The 24,362-nt window shown below is 37.6% G+C and overlaps 1 protein-coding gene across 1 annotated transcript in view; it reads right to left on the reverse strand.

The window, feature by feature from the left end:
* LOC140232275 (uncharacterized) overlaps positions 1-4,071 on the reverse strand; it is an 85,467-nt gene extending 81,396 nt beyond the window's left edge. Inside the window, exon 1 of the mRNA XM_072312406.1 lies at positions 3,600-4,071. Coding sequence (XP_072168507.1) covers positions 3,600-4,005 — 406 coding nt within the window. The 5' untranslated portion in view covers positions 4,006-4,071. The remainder of the gene's footprint in view (positions 1-3,599) is intronic.
* Between the last annotated feature and the right edge of the window lie 20,291 nt (positions 4,072-24,362).

Below are 24,362 nucleotides of genomic sequence, written 5' to 3' on the forward strand. Positions count from 1 at the left end.
CAGATGAAACAGAAACTCATCTTTAGTGCTTCAAAATAGTTCTGAAATGTGAGTTATGTTAGGAATACAGAAACAACCAATGTAAAAATGTTAATCAATGTAATCAATGTTAAGTACCATTGTTAGACATACAAAATATGAACAGTAATAAACTTATAAATAATCTAGAATAAACTGTCTGCGGTTGTGTTTTATTGAGTAAATTAGTGATATCTCCTAGCTTACATTTTATAGTCTTTATTGCAAAAAAAAATATATGGTAAGATGTTTTGCAATACAACTGAACATTATGCCTAATGTGAACATTTTTTAATCACTGTCATGCTCCCAATTGTAAACAGTGGTTTAATATCATATTTCTGTGTATTTAGATTTATTGTATATTATTGACTGCCAATCGTTATCTTAACGAAAATTGACGATCTTGACATAATTGTACGTAAGTATGTAAATTATGTATACACAATTATTTATGTTTGTATATAATTATACATAGTGAATGTCTGTATGTGTGTGAGTATTATCTTCCTTCATTCTCTGCTATAGAAAATATCCATTCCTTATCCCCTTTATAGGGACTGTACAGTACTGGTTGAGGTGGGGATTCATGTTTTAAACATTCCTAAGTGAGATAATGAGAAACCTCTAATGAAATATGAAAGAGCATGTAATTTTAAGAAGGATTCAACGTTTATTTGATGAAAATTGGTTTTCAAATGGGTGAGATATAAAAAAAAGTGATAATAATAAAAGGCGACTGGCCACGCCTTTTATTAGGATCTCTTTGTTTCACCTTGTTTTTGGATATCTCATCCATTTCAAAACTTTCATCAAATAAACTTTTGATACCCCACGTAGAATTGCATGCTCTTTGACATCTCATAGAGTGGTTTCTGAATATCTCGCAAAATGTTAAAGCTAAATCCTCACCTCGACCAGAACTGTACACACCCTTTAAGGATACTCTGAGGATACATATTTCACTTGATTTTGTCGTCTGTGAGTGTTTCTTTGTGTTTGTGTGTGTACCGCTCCATACCGTCCGAGTTCGTTGATTCCGTTATATTATGATTTTTTCAAATGAGAAAATATCTTAGAATAAAAAAAAAAGAAGCAGTGTGTTATATTGTATTAAGCGTGCTGTGTATCATAAAAAGATGATCTAAATGTTCGTTGTATGAATGTATGCATAGGCAGATTGATAGATAGATAGATAGATAGATAGATAGATATGGGTATATATAGACAGATATCAAGTAGTAATGAACCCCAATGAAACGAGCACGCTACGGTGGAATACAAATATGATCATTAACTCCGTCATTATAGCATCGTCAACTTCATTGTACATTGTGTGTTTGGCATTTGGAGATCACTAGCCCAAGAGACTTGAACGTATATCGTCTGCTTTCTTCCGACACATTGAGTGGAACATGCACATTGTCTGAAGTGTGTGTGTGTGTGTGTTTGGGGTGATACGTTTACACTGAACATACTGTACAGACAGTTCTGATAACCCTTGGTTAACACCAAGCCACTTCAACAATGGTGTTTCTACTTAAAACACATTAATCATTAATATGGATACCCGAGTAGACGTACGACGTAACCTGTGAAGAGAGACGTGATAACCCATTAAATAAGAGATCACATAAAATCGAAAGGTGATGGTATTACAAGACAACGATGTCTCTGTAGTTAATATCGGAAATTGTACCGCCGTTTAAGACAGCAAGGACCATTACGCGATCGAGTCATGTGAATGAAACCACATGTTGGCGAGCTCAATTTACTGAGACATCAACGATAAACAAACTGCCCTAGCTGATAAAGACAAACAAGCTCAACTCAGCTCTGCAAATTCGTGATTAGGAAACGCTCGCTGTACATACGAAACGGCGCCATCGTTATAAATAAAGCGCCGAGAACGTTGCAATGGCGATATGTATACGGAAGCAAGTAACTGACTGTTACATTGGACGATAGCATACGAATGCCCATTCCATTCATGTGCATTTATGTCTCACTGCGAGCAGAAACAACCACATAAACTTAATGATTTCAGACTTTTTATATTTCAGTCCATGCAGGTACAGAAACAATGTAGGGGTGCTAAGGACGAGATTGAACTTACTGAAGTGTTAGGCAGGATCACTCTACCGTGTTTGTGTATGTGAAGCCTGTGTATGAATAATTGTTCACCATTGTGATTACATCGTAGTTACACGGTAATGATCTTGAAAGAGTCAAAATATCTGTCTCAAAGAAAGGAAAGGCATTCAAAGATCAGCGACTCGAAGCTTGACATTTCAAGATGACGTTACACGATTTTCATTTCTATGAATAATGTGACCACAGGATTGAAATATAAAAAAAAAATGGGAAAAGAGGAATGAAACAAAATACAAAAACCTTCTTGACAGGTGTGTAGTAAATATTGTATAGGCAGTTCAATTTGCTTCTCAAAGAATGCGGAAGCTTCTACGAAAATTGTGACAAAGGTATACTTTGTAAACTTTGTAAACTGTTCCTCCAGCTGGGAAGCTTAAAATGGATATGAGATGACTGACAGTGTCAAATCAATTCTTTAGAAGGAATAAATGCTTGCTTCTTCTGTTTTTGGTTTCGTTCCTATTGTTGCTGTTGTTGCTGCTGTTGACTTACATTGATGATTCGTCATTATACGAAGCAAGTTACCGTCTCCCAAGTTTTCTGATTTCACTATTAAATTTTCAATAATCCAGACTCTAAGCTTTCAGGTCATAATCAACGGACGAATGATTAAATGAGGTTCATCATTTCAAACAACTCAGTCATGGAACTGCTAAGACAGCTGGCTCTTTCAGGAGAGAAAAAATATCGCGTTACAGATCTTCAACTTGGAAGGTTATACGCGGTTAATCGTGTAGACGAGGATTAGACTTAATTATTACAAACGAATTTCGGTTGGTATATAAAAAAAAAAATCTCAGCGGGATGCTTGAGGGGAAAAAATGAGTTTCAGATTCCAGATTTTTTTTTTTTTTGCTTGTCAGCAGATGAAACCCGAACCCGGAAGTGGCACCAGAAATTTGTGCCACCCCCCCCCCCCCCATCCTCCTCCTCCCTTTACGAATTCCTGGATCCGCCCCTGGATTCCAAGATTTTCTTTACAGACTTTAGCTCATAAACTCAGTAGTGGAGTCATGGTCAAACTACTTACTCAGTAGATTAAGTCATACGTCATTGTTTGAAAGACAGCAAAATTAATTTCACAATATCGCTCAATCAATTCAACTCATTTTGTAGTTTCCTCGGCAGCACTCATGTCTACGGCTTCATGATGATAATGTGACGACGCGTCGACCTGTCACCAACATCAAGGTAACTGTCTGTGACTATTTCCCGTTCTTTAAAAAAAAAACAAACACTCTAAAACTTTGGGATTTAACTTCTTGACATGCAAATCACGACTGGGAGCAATGTTCTATAACATGTAAACTAAGTGTCTTGAGATAAACAAGGAAATCACGTCGACTTTGAACAATGGATTAGAAAGAAGTTAGAAAGTCGCCTATAGTAGAATGGTGACTACACAAGAAAATGAATAGAAACGTTACCTTCATGATACTCAAGGATGTGGTCTGGATCACATATCCATGATATATTCCTAGTACTATCTCCAACCCATTGCACAACGTTGGTCCAACCACAGCCGTCGGGGTTATTGCGGGGGCTAGGGTACCGCCACGAGACCCAGCCAGGTGAAAGCGGGGCACCACGGATTATCGGTACTGGACCGAGCACGAGAACCAGGACCGAAAACAGGTAAAGAAGGACTCCAATGGTTTGCGATGCAGGTGTCTTGATAAGTCGTAACCCCGAGCCGAGTTTGCGAAGTGTAGGGAGGAGCACAGGCAGTGGCATAATAGCGCCACGGTGGGAAATCGCGAGTGGGACACACGGCGAATTTGTCGCCGGTGCTTCGGTGCTTGATCCCGCCACCCCGCTCCTGTGACATACCATAAACACGTGTGGCTTTCCGCAGAATGCTGTCTGTCTTTCTTGTTACCAACAGCCTGCAGACAGACGGAACTCACATCTTTAAAACACAAGGAACAGACGTAAGATTCCACCACGTTATCACCATATGTGTCACCAAAACAGCAGAAGGAGCACTTGTCGCATGGACAGCAACTCCAAGAAGAGAATTCCCACAGTCGCCGACAGCACAGAGCTACATTATCACCCCAGCAGCGGAGTTTTCGCGCGGGCGGGGAGAGCTAGCTCGGAGCACATAATAATGGCAGCGACCGTCTGCTTAAATCACTGTATGCATTTCCTTGTGTAAACAAACCCGACTTTTGAGTGCGAAGTACGACCACACATTTTAGATATCTAATATAGGAAGAACCGATCATACTTTGTTGATGAACGCAGGTCGCGAGTTGATTCTTTCGCGGCGCAAAGCAGCAAAGATTGTGCATAAGCCCAAAGCTAATTGAAAGTAAAAGTCGCTCGTGTGTGCCGCGTGCAGCGGAAACCTATATTTCCAATGGCTAGAGGGCGGTAGCATTGTATCGTAATGCAGTTTTCTTAACGCTTTGCCTTGTGTGGCTTAGATGAGCAATCACAATTATTTGATATGAGAATTCATATGATCTAGGAATTGCCGCGTGATATAAAATGAGCCAGATTTTCATTCCAGTGACTGCAGCAGTAGTAACCTATGCTGTCCAGCCCTTGAAGTTCGGCCTCGACCGCAATGGCTTCTTTTCTTTCAGACGACACGATTGTAAAGCTTTAAATCTTTGTTGCAGTTAGACTGTATATACGTGTTGAATGATGTTATTTCACTAATCTAGAGTGCTAGAATGTTGTTTTTCTTGATAGGTTCATCGTCCCTGACGTGGAATTCATGAAAATGGTTTCACCATGATGGGCACAAATACGTGGGTGGGCCTATAGGTCATTTCCTAAAACATCTACATTGCTCCTCTTGAAACGCTTGATCCGTATCGAGTCCAAAATGATTGCAGCAATTTCAGAGAGAAAACCTGTAAAGGATGACAGCTAACTTTTAGTGATTAATTACATCGTCATTGAAACTAACAAACGCAAGTTCAACATACATGAGCTAAACTATAACTAACAAGGTATAAAGTCATGAAGCAAGATAAAGTTAAGTAAAGACATGTAATGTTAAAGTCATGTAAATAACTGATGCTACCACAACTTAGTAAAGGGTATGCATTTTTCACCTCACGAATAAAGCACCTCCAGATATGTCTATCAATCAAAACAGCTTTCACCTCAAGATCAATAAATGGAACCATGAATACCAGGCATCGGATAAAGTGAGGGCAGTGAATCAAAACCAGGGAGGTAAGACGAAAACTAAGCACGCTAGAACATCAGCACAACTGACCGTTTTGGTGATAATATTCAAATTCTACGCATACTTTATTCACAAAGGTTGCCCGTAACGACCACAAAGCTTGACGGAGGCTTGCCCTTTCTAGCAGCAATTCCTCGTGAGAGAATTCCTATTTACCCGAGGAACTTATAGAGGGGAAACAGGTGAATGAAATGGTTTGTTACGAGACTATAGGAACAAAAAGATACATGAATTGTAATGCATTGTAGAAACGGCTTATTGGAACTGTAATTGCATTCCAGTGCACGGGTTGGGTCTAAACGACCCTATCATCGCCACTAACGAGGGTGGTGCCTCCATTCTGCTATGTAGAGACTGAGGAACCAATTAAAAAGGGTTCAAGTGTACAGGCAGGGAAGGCCAGACGCAGCTTCAATTCACCTTATAATTCGTTGGATTTACTGGCATGCCTTCCGATGTTGTGCTGACATTGTCAATCCATATGGATAGAAACCGATGTGCCTAATTCATTCACACAAGGTAAGTGACAGGGTTGTCCCCGATCTGACCTCAAAAGAATAGGAACCACAGATTGCTTTGTGATTAGAACTGTGAATGGTTGCGAGGAGGAAAAAAAAAGTAAAGAAAACTTTTCAAGCCGAATTCTGCTCTCAAAGGGAAATTCCACTCCCTGGAGTTAAAACCCGGAGTCAAAACAATTGAACAAAATTATAAAAAGAAAAAAAAAAAAAAAACGATGGAAGTTCATACTGATATTTGACGTAACCTGGATTATGGGCCACATGTTATGAGTGACGTCATCGTTTAATAAACTCCCATGGACCTGTGAACAAAATTTCGCTACGTTTTTCCCCTTGTTCAACATGAAAGCATATTATAGAGGATAAACTTGTATTGTTTCCACTTTACTCCTTATCATTTTACTTTTTAATTTAGCAAACTGAAGTGGAAGTTGGAGCTACAATCACTACTTCAATCACTACCACTTACAAGACGTCAAGATTGTACTATCACAGACACTATAATCACAGGTATACCATACATTGGTATCGGTGTGCCCAATAGATGTGCTGCATGAACGCGTACCGTTAGACAAGCATTGGCATAAAGACCTTAATGCAGTCATCCCATGAAAACTGCATGGGAAGCATGTAGGGTCATATTATGACGGTAAAGGGGCATTCCAGACGATTTTCTTAATTCCACATCATGTAGTACATAAATCCACAGTTCCATGTATAGATTCGTGGAACTTATTGTGGTCCATGAGCAGAGAAACCAATAAACTGAAAATCTTAAACAAATTACACTGAACAGTGTTGATGACATCAGAGCCTCACATATTTCAGAAATGTAGCAGTGTAATTCCATTACCATACCGCTTGCTCAATAAGTTCACCTGTGTATATCTATACATGCTTTTTTCGTACTGCTTCCTTGAGCCCCAGCTCATGCATTCTTCGTGAGGCTGCCATGTCATCATCCTTGTCCATTGCATTGTTAAAAATTTTGAAAACATTCTCATTCCTCATCCCAATCACTGTAAATTCTGAAGCTCTGTACTCATTTGAACTAATTTATAGTTGTTCAGATGTATAGTCTGAAAATCATCCGGAGGTCCCCTTTAAAGTTAGTGCAAAAAAAAAAAAAACACCACAGTAACAACAATCACACCACATCAGTACATACAAAGCACCCAGACATACAGAGAAACAAAACAATAGCAACTCATTTATTCCGCGTGCGAATACAATGTAACATAGGGAGGAACGACTTCAAATTAAATGATCGTTGTTATTACTCATCCTTACCATCGCCACGTTTCATCTTGATTTTAGGGACCTCTTTCCTTTCAGCACACATGCATGACATTTCTTTGAATTAGTTCTTCGGGGAAATGCCAATCATGAGAAGAAATTCATTTTCAAGGAAAAGAGTGGAATTTATACGGCATAAAAAAGGAATGAACCCTGGTAAACAAAGTTCAAGTTAAGTTCAAGTTCAAGTTTATTTATTCATTTGTATTTCTTCCAACAATAAGCAATATAACAATAACATAACAATAACATTGACACTTTCTCAGGAGTATATAGGAACAACAACAGCTAACACTCAAATTTTGCAAATACATAAATATATAATTACATGTGTATGTGAAATGATAAGAAAGGGTAACAACATTTTGAGAAAGGCAAACGAGGAGACCTTAATGAAGCATAGCTTCTAAGACAAGGTCCCTCAGGAATAAAAGAGAGAAAAAAATACATGTATATAATATGTATACATAGTGGAAGAAAAAAGATAACGAAAGATACACAATCTCAAACGAAAACAGGGTATAGACAAGGGAGACTATATGTGCAATGGGGTGAAGGGAGATTATTTACATAAAACAAGGGTAGGAATGAAGGGAGGGGGTGGAAAGGAAAGATAAAGAGAGGGTTATGTGAGACGATAAAATACATACACAAACACACACACACCCAACAAAAACAAAAAAAAATAAAATAAAAAAACATAACAAAACATAACAAAACAAAACAAAACATGACAAGAAGACAACTGGGTTTTAATATTATTATACATCGATACTTTCTTTCTTTTTTTAAAGGGAAGTCTGACATAAAAGTATATGCATCTGCAATGTAACATACAGGACTTATTTTTCAAAGTGAGCAATGTCGGAAAATAAATTGAAAGACATGAACACGTTGGTATAGGTGACCTTTAGTTATGAGATTATTGTCTTTCCTGACAAAAGTACTTCTTATGAGCAGTGAAAACGAAATCCTATTTTTTTAAATAACCCAAATAGCTCATTATTTTGATTTTGTTCAAATAATCCCCAAGAGCACATTCAATTTTGTTATCAAAGAAAATTGGTAAACAAAAGTGTAATTAGTCCTACTAATACTGTTGAAATTTGTCGAGAATTTCTCGTACTTATGCCGGCACTATAGTTTTGTGTTTTCAATTCAAAAGCCAAAAAAAAAAAAAAAAAAATGTGAACAGTATGAAGGGCCAATCGTCGACGTGTGTTCAGCAGCTGGCGGCTGCGTCTCGTCGAGGTGAATCGAATTATCAACGGCGCCCCCATTTGTTTACTGCAAGTTAATAAATGCGGCCGTGTTTAGGGAGCAGGAGGGCCTCTCTCTGCCTTATTATGCGATGACAATAAACACCGACAAAATTGGCTTCGCCAAAGATAACGCCATTTTGTAAAAATCAAGGGGAATGAAATTACTTAAACAGTTTGTAATAGCCACTAATATCTTGACAACGAAAGTTCAGTGAAGTAAGAGAATTGCCTAGATGACAATTTCTGCCTTGAAAAGCTAATAATCTTTTTAAAAAGTGATTTTTTTTTCATACTTGGATCCTGTTACCAAAACACGGCTTAATAATTTTCTGTTTGCTTAGTGATGCTTGAACACCACACCACCATAAACCTTAAAAAGGATGGTGCTGACGTTCAAAATTTCTCTGCTTTGTATCTTAGTAAGGCACACAAATTGTATACAGATAATATAGATATTGATTCAATTCTTAATTACTCAATAAGTTATTGACAAACGTATAAAATGTATTATGTGCATAATCTATGCATGACGAGGACGAAAGTTTTGTCGAACAATCAAAGGCCTATTCCAAATAGGCCCTGTGGAATAAATTGTCAGAACGACAATTCCCCTTCCTCTTTCTAGATATAAGTGTTGATGCCCCCTTACTCTATGAACACTTCCAGTAAGATATGAAAGCGACCAAACACTATTGTATCGTCTCATTTATGGTAATCGAGATGATCGATTTTCATTATAAAATCTTTCTCGATGATTCGGAGTGCACATTAATACATGTATAATGTTCCTGAGATTTGATTTCGTGTTCTTTTTTTGACACAAGCTTGTGCAAGCTGTGTAAGTTGTTTCACTGATACTTAGTGAAGTGTTACTGGATTCGACTGAAATGAACAGTGTTTTTTTTTTAATGATTAAGAGGGGATGGGAGATCCTCAAAAACTTTTAAACAGTGGTTTTCCGTACCCCGCACCCGATGTTCCTTCGTAAAATGCACATCATACTCTCGAGTATAGCAATCCGATGTTCAATGATGATTACGTGTTGAGGGCAGCTCAGGATTGTTAATCAGAAGTTTTGCATGCAAGTAAACATGATAAGAGTATGATGATATTGCGCTTAGTAATAACGGGCAAGGTTCACACTATGATATTTACTATAGTCTCGCTTATCAAAGTCATGGAATATTGCGTCATTTGCGATCGTAGTTAGGAATGACTTCCCTGGTGAACACGGGCAAGTGGCTGGCTCTGCAGTGTGGTTACTTCGTATAGCATACTGGTAAATGCACTTATCCTTCACATATTCTACGTAGGTTCGATTCCTACTGCGACCTGTCACTACACGCGCTATCCAGCCTTTTGCGTTTTTGATTCCTTGAAAGCATCTGCAAAATATCGAAATTCACCCATACTGTCGTATACGTCTGTCATCTTGCTATTCTTTTCCACTACTAATGTTGTCATAAAATGTTACATTCCTTCTTTTAATTCTTTGTAGTTTTCTTTTAGGATGGGGGATAAATATGTACCATTAATTTTGCGTTTATGTTTGCATGATATATACTATTTATATTATGGTTTTCAGCATTTAGTGTACCGGACCCCATGGAAGAACAGATTCATTATATGAAAATGACTATTTGACATGGGCAATCCATCCATTATGTAATCTTTCTTTGATTCGTGTGTGATCTATATATTGTTTTGTGTATTTCCTTAATCTGAAATGGAAAATAGACAAACCAAAATAGAAGCAAACAAGCATACAAAATTATCTCCCCCTCCTGAAAAAAAAAAAAAAAAAATTCAAGCGCCGAGGAGGAAAGAGCAGCGGACGTGAGTGAAAGGGGGCAGATGGGAATAGGAGGGCCACTGTTTTTGGAAGTGGTAGTGAGAAGAGACCTATTTTTACGGACTCTTCCGTTAAGCAATGGAGTAACTCCCATCTCCAAGGAAACATTCTCCTTGCAATGTGAGGGGAGATGATGGGGTCATCCCACTAGACCGACACCCACGTGTCATACAGCCCACGAGTTCGACATTGAAAACAGGTCCATGAGTCACACAACCCATGAGTTCGACACTATTGGTGACCGTGCACCACAAAACGAACAAAAAGTCGCACCCCTTGATTTTACGTGGGGACTCAAGAAAGGTGAAATGGGTCAACCAAGTCAATCTTGAGTTTTTCATATTTTCTGAAAGAGCTATCCTTCTACATTATTCTTAAGTTTGGGATCATAAAAACATGAATGGGAAAATGTGTTTTCAGCAGTTTTTCTAACAATTCATTTTTCGGGGAAAGTATAGAATAATCAGGTATGTCTTAGAGTCCCCTTTTCATTTCTTGAAATACTTTACACACTCTTCACTTTCAAGTCTAATAACTCTTGAAAAGATAACTCTATTGCTTTGAAAGTTGGAATTGATAATGGACAAAATGTGTTGATAGAACATGCTCAATTTCAGCTTAATCTGATGATCCCTTCATTGTTGTTGCTCCGGTGGTTTACTTCCTGTGTTTTGTCCCTTTCATTGGATTGAGTTATACATCATCTTAAAGCTTAGAGTCTGCTCTTTTAGAATCTGTCCTTAACTTAAAATCCATATCTGGCGACTTTTTGTTGGTTTTGTGATGCAGGGTCACATAGGCAATAGGTAGGCAACGAGTCATACAGCCCATGAGTCCGACACTATATAGGCAACAATAAAGCCCATGAGTTCGACACTACGTAAAAAACACAGCCCACGAATTCGACAGATTCAACACGGGGCTTAATGTGTGGGTCTCGTGGGCCTTGCTAGCTTAGTGCTCAACTAATGGGCCGTATGATTCGTGAGCTGTAAACTCATGGGCTGTATGACTCATGGGTTGTATGACTCTTGAGCTGTATGACTCGTGGGCTGTATGACTCGAGGGTGTCGGTCTCGTGAAGTGCACCCGAGATGACACACCCTTCATTGCTTGATAGATTACCTCGTGACTGATTTCCAGGAGAGTGAACTAGAATCATTTAACTCCGTCGCAAATAGTTGGTGTATACTGTGGGTGTGCTACAATTTGCAACAGGAGAGTATAAAGGGGTTATAGCACATAGATTATTGTCCATACTTTCGTTAAGCAGTATACGGCACTGTATGGGGTCAGAGCCTTGATGGGTAACATACAGCGCCCTCTGCGTCCAAGTTCAGAGTAATCTTGTGTCATACTCACGGTGAGTACCCGTGCAGAGGATTGCACCATCGTGATCGTAGAACGAATGACTTGCCGTTTAACCTCTTTGACTTGGCTGGCTCGGCAGTGTAGTTACTTCGTATAGCATATGGCAATGCACTTAACCCTCATTTAAACTACGTAGGTTCGATTCCTACTGCGTCCTGTCACTACACGCGCTATCCAGTCTTTTTATATCGCCCTGGAAGGATCTGCATAAGAGTTGTAAATTACTTCGCTATATGGAAATTGTAATCAAGATTAAAGCAAAAAGTATATCAATTTATGCAAATTCTATTAGTATTATTAACAATAATGTGATTGTTATTGTGTCGTCATCATCATCATTACTAATATTGTCATTATAATAATGATGATAATAATAATAATAATAATTATTATTGTTATATTATTATTATTATTATTATTATTATTATTATTATTATTACATGTATTATTATTATTATCATCATCATTATCATTATTGTTATTATTATCATTATTAGTAGTATCATTATTATTATTATTATTATTATTATTATTATTATTGTTACTGGAGGGCCTATACATAAAGCAAAGATGGTTGGTCTTGAATCAGATCAATCGGATTTATAATCATAAGCTGGCAGAAACCTGATACTATCGAACATTATTTCATGCATCGTTGGCAATATTCGCCACAACGGAAGGAAATTAAACACTACAGGCAATGACAGGTAATGGCACCCTGAAAAAAAAAAAAAAAAAATCTTCAACCAAGAAATTCAAATCTTGATTGTTAATGTACCTTGAAAAAAAACCCCAAAGGTTACATGATATAAATCGATATTAGCTTTGTAGTGTTATCAACATAAACAAATTAAAAGTAATGTGGTGTTGAATAAAATTGCAATAAAATGTGTTATAAATATGCAAGATTTAAAAGATGAGTTTTGATCATTTACAAAGTAAAGAAACTTATCTTCCTTAGTATGATCAAGGAGGTACTTGGTGAGTACCTCCTTGGTATGATGCTGAAGAAAAAGAAAAACGACGACGGGTTTAAAGCAGAATGTCATTAAATTTTGTTGCACCTATAAATGATACTCAAATAACGTGATGTGGCTCAGAGAGCTTACCCTGTTTTTCCGTTTCTTCTCATATTTCTGATGTAACCTACCCTTCTTATCAACACCAACGCCAATGTTTGTAGACATAAGGAGAAAGTGAGAGGGAGATAGAAAAAAAAAAGAACTTCTACTTCACAAGCAGTAGTATTTACAATGTATGTTGGTTAGTGACACGTTTGAGTGAAAGCCCTCTACGGCGGAGTAAAGACCAACAGAACCTCCGAAAGCATTACGTCACGTATGACTAAAAACGTCATAACCAAACTGCAAATTAGCAGCTACAACGACAACTGTACATTTTCCGCCGTCGCCATTACATGGTATTGCACAAGCAGCCGCGGGAACGGATTCACACCTGAATAAAGAGGTTGTGCAAAACTGTACTACTAGCTGGCAGGATGTCTCTTATTATCATGAATAAGTGGAAATATCCTTCTTGAAGCGTTGATAAAACATCTAATTTCATCTTAACTTAAATTGTAGTATCCACTCCTCAGAAAAGAAAAAACATTATTTTCCAAGAATGTTCCTACAGAAAAGGATTCGCACGAAGGGATCTTCTATTAGAGATATATGGTACAGTTCCATATCCACTTTACCATGACTCCCATTGAAGTCTACGCAATAGATCACTTCGATGCCGTGTATTATTATGTCGCATCTGAACAACGTTGACGTTCTCGGTACACCAGTCTTTAGTTGCCCTCATGGCTGGGCGTATAATAATTCCACATCGCGCGACTTATTTAAGACTAATTTAGCAATGTAGCGTGGAGAACGGCGAGGCAAGGCCACTGGGTGAATGTACTGAGAGCTGTTCCTGCAGAGATAAGTACTAGTAAGTGAATGAATGCCACTGAACTACAGAACTACAGTGTACAGACATTTGGGATTCGCATAGAGCGCACACCAGCCATAGCCACCGCCCTGTCTCTGTGCCTCGCCCAAAGAGGTTCTAATTCCTAATAGAGTTCGCGCGCGCATGAAAGCGGGACCACTTGAACGACCAGCCGCCATTAGCAAAGAGGTCGAAAAACGAAGCTTGTGCGAATGCACTGTCCTACCTACCCTGTGGTGGAGTTTACTGACCCAAAAGGTCTCAAAGATGAGCAGCATTTGGCAGCATTTGGCAGCTAGAACACGAGAGGAGACAAAATTTCCTTCCGCTGATTTTGCACTCTATAATATGATATAATATCATTTTGGCTAGAACTAAAATGTTTAATGTAATCTGAGGTAGAATAATCAATGGGTGTTTATTATGGGACTTATGTTAAAATGTAGCATCAGTATACAATGTACAATATATAATCAACTTCATTTGGCTACATTTTCCCTTATTATCTTTGACTTTGCTACAATGAAAAATTACCTTATTATAATGAGATCCACGAACAGAAACATGTCACATCGGTATGAAAAAAAAAAATTAACGTGTTCACGATTGTGACTTGACGTTAGGACTATTTGAAAAATAAAAGCAAGCCTTTTCCATCAAACATAGTGACCATCTCGTGAATATATCTCTCTAATAAAAATCTGGCGACATGTGGACAAATATTGATTTTGTTTAAGAATAGAATGCGAATCCAACTCCACCTTCGTAGGTATACTTTACGTGCATTGCTATAGGCGCTTCCGGGTTCTGGGATCTGCGAGTTGACTAATATTCTTTCGTGTGCGAGCGCCAACGCTGTTCAAAATGGCCCCGTTCTCATTTACACGCATTGAATGGCGAGTGCTCACTCTATGCATATCGAACCTCTCTGGCCCTGCCTCGCTGCTAGTCTCAAATAAGTCGCACTATTTGGAATATAAATCCACATGATCCTAATATCAAAATCTAGGTTGCAAAACCGTCATGTTTCAATCGGTATAATGTCTAATTAGGGTGAAGAATAAATAATCTTGGTAGATGAGTAGATACGATGACTGAATGTGCTGCAGTAGGAGAGAAAAACAAACGAAATCAATAAGTATGCCTGTTTTCTCCACTTGGTGGCTGGCTACGCAGTGTGGATACTTCGTATAGCACAATGGTCAATGCAATTGTTTGTCACACAATAAGATGTAGGTTCGAATCCTACTGCGTATCTTTCCTCACGCGCCATCCAGCCTTTTTATGTTGTTGTTATGGTTGTTTGCTTTACATTGTGTTTATTTTTCTTCTACCATCCCCTGTATAGCACATTGATTACAGGTGTTTTTTTTTTATTCAAATTGACCAACATTATGTATTATTTTGTTGTACTCTGATTTCTAATACTCTTTTATACAGCTTGCAAGGTAAACGTGTAAAAATCGTTGACATACTCCTCCAAAATTTTCCTTCGATAATCTACCGGGTGACAAGCCATTGGCATATAAAGCTTTATAAATAATCAACTTGTGATCAAGTAAAGACTAGTAAGAAATCTATTTTCCTTCATGTGTGAAGTTCTTGATTTGTCTCCTAGTATGCCCTTATAGGGTTAAAGAAAAAAAAATCATCCTGTATTATGCAACGTATCTTGGAGATCTTACGACTCGTCGCTGTAATGAATTTCATTTGCCTGTAACTAGAACTGTTTTCACACAATCTATATTTACATTATTTTGCTGGAGCTAAATATTTGAGTAATCTCTGTGACAGTATGAGAGCGTCCCAAAATTTAAGCTCTTACACAATCAATTAGAAGAAAAAATTATTTACACATATTTATCTGAGTCATATCACCAACATAAACATTTTATTCTATATTGACATTGAAAATTTCCCAAAAAGAATCGGAAGATCAAAATCCATTTTCTGTTAACATCAAGTATTTTGCTGAGCGGCTACAACCATCCATCAATCTCTCTTGTCATAGTCAAATACCTTTTTATCTTTACACCGCGTAATTAGTTTCTCTCTCCCTCTCTCTCGCTTCCTCCTTTACTGCATGGCAGGGGGGGGGGGGAGCCAGTTTGAGTCACCAAATCCTGAGATTTCTTCTTCCTCTTCTTTTTTTGAATAAGGATACAAAGAAAATATAATCCTTTAATAAAACATTAAAGTAGACTGACAACCAAGTGAAAATTGACAGGTATATGATAAAATGTTTTACTTTAGATACCACTTACTGCAATAAACAGGAAAACATAAAAAGTATAGTAACTTCCTTAAAGTATATGAAATGAATAAAAGCATGACAAATGAAAAACAGCAAAACGGCTGATTGCAAGTATACTTAAACCATATATGAATGAGACAAATAAATGATAAAATTTCATGAAGATTGTCGGGTATGACAATATCTATATAAAGGGATTCAAATATCGCACACTGTGACCAAGTCTCACCACTGCTCTTTATAAGAAAAAATCCGTGAATCTGACACATTTGATATTGAATTGAGGTACACACACACACACACGCACACACACACACACATACAAATGACACACACATCAACTGCATGTACTCAACATTTTGAAACCTAGTTATATTATTGAATGCAAATACTCACTATTTTTTCGTAGGCCGGTACCATCAAAACACACCATTTTCATAAAAAGTGGTAGGTGTGTTCTCTAAGGGGTCATTCCACAAGACCGACACCCACGAGTCATACAGCCCACGAGTTCGACATTGAAAACAGGCCCACGAGTCATACAGCTCACGAGTCATACAGCCCATTATTAGTTCGACACTATAGGTAAAAACAGCCCACGAGTTCGACAGATACAACACGGGGCTTAATGTGTCGGTCTTGTGTGGGCCTTGTTTGCTTATAGTGTCGAACTCATGGGCTGTATGACTCGTGAGTTGTATATAACTTACGGGCTGTATGACTCGTGGACTGTATGACTAGTGGGTTGTATGGGTGTCGGTGTCGGTCTCGTGACGTGCACCCTTCTCTGCAGTTCTGATATAGACGTAAACTGTGACTGTAACCAATCTGTGTCTATATCACTGTCCTTGAGGACAGAGTTTGGTAGGATGGAAAAGTCGGTGTCCACAGTCCATGGTGGACGTTGAGATTTTATATAAGGTTTATTGTTTATCATTTGTCCAAGATAAACGCACATTCTAAAAAGAAAACCCTCAGTTGTGGGGCTAAATTGCGAAATGAGTTGTCACGAGATCTTACATGTAAATCTAAATGCACTTTTTGATGGTTTTAAAGAGACAATGTTTTAAAAAGAATATAATAGAGAAACGTCTAAAATGTAACGTGAGTAATGGGCGCTATAATCGGACAAAATCCAATAACATATTAGAGTTACACATTTTGTAGCTCACTCAAATTTGAGCTATAATGTTATTTGTTGATGTAGTACCTCATCCCGTGTTATTTTTTCTTTTCTATGGTATCGTGTGTTCATTTTTTCTATCACTTTGCAATTGCATTTCTGTTCTTTTCTTTCTTTTCAGCTATGCACAGACATGCTTAAGAATAGCCTTGGCTGAAGCTTACAGTGCTGAAACAAATTTTAATGAATGAATGAATTCTTGTTTTCCATCCCTTCTTTTTTAACGTAGAAAAAGAAAGTTTTGACACAGAAGATATATATATATATATATATATATATATATATATATATATATATATATTTAAGGTGCCAGTCACCGGAGAGTCAACTGCAGAACTGTACGATCTCAACGATGTGTGGCAAAACGTTTGATGGCGATATAAGACGTTTTTTTTTGTTTTTTTTTAAATATAGGTTTTCCCGGCCAATTTCGCACTTTTGTCAGTCCATTTGATAAAAGGTTCATTCAATTTAGCGAAAATCCTCGTCACTGCACATTCTGTCATTCAAAATTGCAACTTGTTCGTTTAATTTAGCACTTCGATCATTGAAATTCGCACATTTGCCTTTCGAATTCGTAAAACGGGCATTCAAATTGGCACGTGCTCTTCAGTCATTCAAATTCGCCAGCACTGGCGGAAAATGGTATTTCAGTCATTCAATTTCGCGTATGGGCAGTCAAATTCTAAACATGTTCATTCAAATTGGCGTAATGCAATTTCTATTTTGAAAAGGTGAGAACCGTGATTTATGCGTATTTAAATGTGAATTTTTGTTTCATCCACACACTGCTAAGTATATAGTAAAGGTATCTTTGACCCTAAATAACTCAAGTTTGTTGTTCTGTCACGCCCCTCTTCTTTCATACATGTTATCAGAACTATACATGCACCAGTACCATAAATCACTGTGTCTTCACTTTCTTCTGTCCAGTCATGGCAGCACGAGTTAGATACAGGCGTATATCTCAAGAAGACAGGGAAAGAATCATAAAAGCATTTGAGGGTAATAACCTTGACAAATTGATGGCTAGAGCTGATCCAAGAACTTTATTCCTAATGATGATTAACGCAATATAGCACCCACCCAATGAAAATAATGAAACATACAGATGAAAGAAATAATCACGATGTAAATTGAAACCGCCTTCTACCAACTAATGTCAAAACAAACTTAAAATTAATGTATCTGTGAATGAAATAATGCTATCGAACATCATAAACACATACACATATTTTGAAAGTACTGTTGCAGAGGTGATATCAGAATAAAGAATGAATACGAAAATATGAAATGTTATGATGCTTGCAAACAATACCTATGATAAATGAAAATGAAAAAAAAAAAAGGAATAGAAGCATAAACGTGTCTGCTAAATTGACTGCAGTAAATGCGAAATTGGATGCCCAAGAATGAATTCGAATGAACGAGCGCAGCGTGTACGTGATCACGTGACTATATCATGCTAAATTGAATGAACGATTTGCGAAATGGTGCTTGTCTTACGAATTTGAACTGAAAAAGTGCTGATTCGAATGATGTTAAAGGTAATTTGAATGCTCCAAAATGAATTTGAATGAAAAGATTATAAAATTGAAATACCGGTCATGCCATCTAGGCTAAATCGTGCTAAATTGAATGCAGCAATTATGAATTGGACTGAAAAAAGTGCGAAATTGGCCGGGAAAACCTATAGTATCTTCCGATGTATCGCAGATACGAGCTCATTTTACACCTGGGATTGTCAATGATATCTTTGTTCTAGTAAGAGACATATCAGAATGGTTTCGATCCTGGGGACGTTCCAAACCTATCGATGACGAGGTTTAGTATATCATTTCTTTGTCTTTAAATGTCCACAGTTGATGTCGTTTTCCATTGGCTATTTTTCTTCTGTGGAAATGGAAGACATATACTCGATATAATATATCGACTGAACTTGCCGTATTGCTGACATAGTCGTAGACCAAGACTTGAGAATGATGGAGAAAAGTACACATCATAATTATATTCACGGGGAGACGTTTACTTGTTATGTGCAATTCAGCTATAGCTTTTATTTACAATCCTTTACCGACATGGCATGCATGGAGCCATGCTGTATACAAGTGACTGTGCGGTGTGCTGATCGCTGACCCTAACAGTACAAAGTTACTTTGTAGGCCTACATTAGATTTTGCAATAAATTAAAATCTTCATGTTGAATTATATGGCATCAAGTTTTTGTGAACAGAATGGTCTACATAGTTTCTCCTGTTTATGATACTGCTGGTCATACAAAGGCTACATATAAAGCATCATTACGCATTATCTAATGGAACAATTATCACATGGAGTATCAATACATATTAATTGGAGGAACGTAATAATAATTTGTACATTGACGTGACAACACTTGAATATATATATATATGTATATATGTATATATATATATATATATATATATATATATATATATATATATATTTTTTTTTTTTTTTTTTCCGGCATCAGCATTTCACTGCTCTAACCCAGATAATACAAAAGTGCTTCATAAAAAATGGTTCCATAAGCAATCAAGGAACATGTTCTCAAGTAGGGCCAACGAGTAATTCAATCACGTATAAGTCAAAGATATCAGGTTATAAAGCCTAACATCTTTGTTTTCATATTGATTGTTTCAACTGCTACAGTTATCATTCTTGCAATCTTTTCCTTATCTATTTGCTCACAATTAGTTTTGCGTAAATTCGAGCTTTGTGTACTCAAATTGAGAGAGGCAAGTGTTTTAATGTCAGTCAAACAAGTTTATCATACACATTTCGTGCGACACTTTGGAACAGCATTGTACGAAATATTGACATTGTGTATGCTTAGTAAGTCTTCAATTTCACTGCGGTCAGTCTGTGTATAGCGGATGGATTTGAATCGGAATACATGTAAATCAATGTAATGGAGCAGAAATTATTGACAGCTATTAATCGTGGTCAGTAATATCAGCAGCGCGTGACTGAATTGGAGTCACACCTGAGACAGAGATATTTTTTTCTCCACTTTATAAAGAAATTGTCATTGTACATGCATGATATTCAAAACTGAGAGAAAATATTTGCAAAAGTGGCTCATTTTGATTCTATGTACATGAAAGCAACTCGTTTCAGTTTGCCAGGTTGTGAAGTTGTGTCAGTTGTGAAAGGATATGCGTCGATTTGATTAAATAATACACTGTTTCCTTTTTAACTCATTAAATGAATGTTGTATATATATATATATATATATATATATATATATATATATATATAGATATATATATATGTATATGTATATATATATGTATATATATGTATATATATATATATATATATATATATATATATATATATGTATGTATGTATATATGTATATGTATGTATGTATGTTTCATTCATAGCTATCCATATTTTCAATAGTTATTACATCATGTACACATCCTTTATATTTGCCTTTTAATTTAAGATTCAGTTTTGTTTTCCTAGCATAAATCCTTTTCTTTGCTTCACATTACTGCAAAGTACAAGCTCTTTAATGAAACATCTCAAGAGCACTGGAAAAATAATTAACATTATGGCCAAGTTGAAAAAGACACTCCTTAAGAAAATAGAGAAATACTTCTAACTGCCGTTAACATATGATTTTTTCTTTGTCCTACACGTAAAGCATATGAACTTGTGTTACTACATGTATACAAAAGGTTGAATATTCTATTATCTTTCAGGCATTTCTTCTCCTCCTGGCTTGAGAGCATGAGTCTTTATCCTTTATCATTTTCATTGTTATCACTGATAATGAAAGTGTCTTTGATGTCCCATGTGCAACAAGATAATTTCCTTAAACGTCGCATACGTGTGTGTGCGAAAGTCACAGCCCACGCACGTAAAACATCCCGCGGCTTCATTCTTTCATAGCAAAGAGCAAAGAGCAAAGAGCATCTGTAACCCGGTGAATGGTCTGACCATTCAACTGGATCCCATGGAAGACAGATCAGTGCAGCTAAATATGGGCTATCCGGCCATCTTTTCAGGTGAAAAATATAAAAAAAGGCCTTTCATTTTGTTTGGTGTCAGCGAAGAGATTGAGGGCTTAATTACCCAATAAGTCTTGGCGGATTTAGCTGTAAGAAGCATCATTTGTCGACATGAACATGGTACGTCCGAATTTACATATTGCATTCAAAAATAAATTTGTATAAAACTGTTAAAATTCATTAAGTTTGCAAACATAAAAAAAAAGTGCTGCTAATTTTCAAATTTGAGAGGAACATGTAAACTATAATCTTAAAAAATGTTTCGGCAATTTATGAATTACAATTTTGGCAGTTAAGAAGCTTTTGCTATTGAAACAATGATAGTCTAACAGGAACAAAAGAAAGGGTTTTGTAATGTAGTTTTTGAAACCCTGATAATGAATGGTCGATGTGTAACACAAAATAAACAGCTTCAAACCCCAGAACGTTTGGATTTTTAGTGTAAATGGACTGTACCTGCGACAAAAAGACTAACGACGGACAAAACACACTGACTTTCTGATGTATCTGCTGGTATATAGCCTTAAAATTTGAGCAACGAAGTTTTCAGCAGGACTGTGCATTGGCCAGGATATGACTTTGGCGAAAGGACTGAACTTATGAGGCGAAGTTATGGTACTGTTTTATGGTGTCTACTAACCACTCTAGTGTGATGAAATTTATCATGCCAGTGATTTTGATTTGGGTGTAAATCGTTTCAGGTGTGGTCAAACATTGATTAACGTATTTGCCAATGTCGAAATCCTCCATAAAATGTTTATATCTGACAACATTGTTATATGTACCACAGTAAATCTGCCCCTGATAACAGGGATTCCTTCATAACATTTCCTCAGAAATGAAATCATCTTGCAGCACCTGTGGGCCTATAATACGTAAGGTAGGCCTTCTTTCCTTGAGAAGGGCTTTTCGCAAGATCAATGTGTAACATTCGTAGGCAATTATTGTTCCATATGAGGAGAACAGTATTGAAAATGGAACTATCAATACATCCATGACCTGTAGGATTTTCTCGCTGAAGAAATTGACTTCCACGTCACGCTCCAGTTCAGCAAAATTGATCCTTACCCACCTAGTGATGTTTATCGTCATAAAGTAAATAAGGCCTGCTAAAACCAACTTGATCTCCACAACTGAACTTGCTGTCATCCTCTGAACACGAAGGAGGAATTCAGTAATCAGCCATATGGCTACAACTGAGACTAGCGAGTAGAGGATGGAATAAGTTGGACTCGCGATGCCGTACTTTTTCACATATGCATCACTGGAGAGAAGACCAATCGCCGCTGACACACGGAAAACATCTCTACAGAAGAGTCCACAGGAGCAGAGGAGAAGAAGAACATCGTGTGACTCAAGAAACACATGAGAAATGGGCTTTAGGTGAATATCTCGATGGAGCTGTGTCCTTGCCATACGACGTCCATGAACTAAGATTAGCCCCAGTGGAAAGACCAACACCACCTCGAGGCTCTGCAGCACATAATTTTCACGAAGGCCTGTGTACTGGTACCGTTGGGACACCACAAGGAAGGCAAGAATTAAGTAGCACCCAGACATCACAACTGACAGAGTCCAAGTCTTGTAGACGTATGCTTGAAGTCCAGTGGTTCCTTCCATCCGTGGGAACGTGCGTCGGTCATCCTCGTTCAGAGGCATTTGATGTGGCATTAGCACGTGTCTGACATACATCTTGCAGTGATGTGCAATCGACTGAAGCAAAGATCGGACGCCTTGTGACTTTGAAGTTTCAAAGTGATGCTGGCCAAGAGAAGGTGACAGGGTATCTCGCGGAGTCAATGATGTAAACATCTGCCACAGAATTGCCACTGCGGTTATGAGACACTGTTGGTAGAATGGGGTCATTCTAGAATAATCAATGACCTTTTGAAGTGTTCCGTTGAAGTCACAGGGCAGATCTCCCGTGCTATAAGGGTTATTCATGATGTTGGCAATTGGCTTTTGTATTACAGAGACACATACCGAAATGCAAACTGATAGAAAAAGGGCAAGGGTAGCACTGTTCCGTCTGGTCGAAACAAAAACGGCATCGTGGTAATTCGCAACAAACTTTATTGACAGCGGAATAAATGACGACGATAACAAAAGAGATACCTCCTTTATACCGAACAAAACAGTATCGCCTTTGTTTTGGATGAGACAAACCACTTCCACAACAAGAAGATACTGTAGTCCCAACGAAGAAAGTAGGCAAAAGAATATAAAAGTATTCTTTAAAGAGTTGCGTAAACACAATCCAGTGATGTCTGCTGCTGTGTCTGTATTCGGAGAAGTGGAGTCGAAGCTATACTGAGGTCTACTTGATGGAGCCGTGTTTTCCATAGGTCTGATGTGCATCGGATGTGACTGCGACCAATCTGCGTCCTCGTCACTGTCCCCGTTTATTGATGACCACGGAGTTTGGTCGGATGATGGAGAAGACGGTGTCAACGGTCCGTGGTGGACGTCGAGATCTGACGAAGAATTCTCATTCGGTGATAGCATACTAAGAACTTGCGCACATTCTTGACACCTTTTAGGCCAGAGGACGAGTTGCCTTTTGTGAAAATTTTTACGATTGCGAATAAAGTGTAGTAGAAGCAGTTCTATAGAGAGTGCAGCGACACAGTGTACGACTTTTACCACTGCGTATGTAATCTCCTTTATGCCGAAACTCTGTCCCACGTCAGACGGAAGATTTGGAAGGAAAGCGAGGCATGCTCCCAAGCTTGATAGAAAACATCCCAAAATTGATGAGTGGTGATAAAGTCTACCTTCAGAACCAGTCTTTTTAAGCACATTCCTGCTTTCCATCTTCTCTCCCCTTTTAACGTGAAAAAAGTCTTGACAACCGAGATATTTTTGAAAGGTGCCAGTAAGCTGCGGAGTAAACTGCAAACTAAGCCCTTAGTGATGCGTGGCAAATCATTTAATGGCGATGTAAGATATCGTTTTGTGATATCATTCGATATTTTCCAGAGAGAAACTAATTTTACCTGGGATTGACATTGAATTCTTCATTCTCGTAAGAAATGTCACAAGACATCTAAATTGTTTTGATCCTAGCGATGTCAGGGACTTAAGACAGATTTCATTTTACATGCCCCATTAGATAATGAGGTTTGCTATGTCATTTCTTAGTCACTAAATATCAAATGGTTTATAATGTATTGAAAAGAATACCTACGAATGTTATTAAGCGAGTTTTAATGAGTGAAAGGCGTTTTGATATGGTATAATGACACGAACAATATATCATATATCA

Source organism: Diadema setosum, chromosome 8, assembly GCF_964275005.1.
Source record: "Diadema setosum chromosome 8, eeDiaSeto1, whole genome shotgun sequence".
NCBI classification, from domain to species: Eukaryota; Metazoa; Echinodermata; class Echinoidea; order Diadematoida; family Diadematidae; genus Diadema; species Diadema setosum.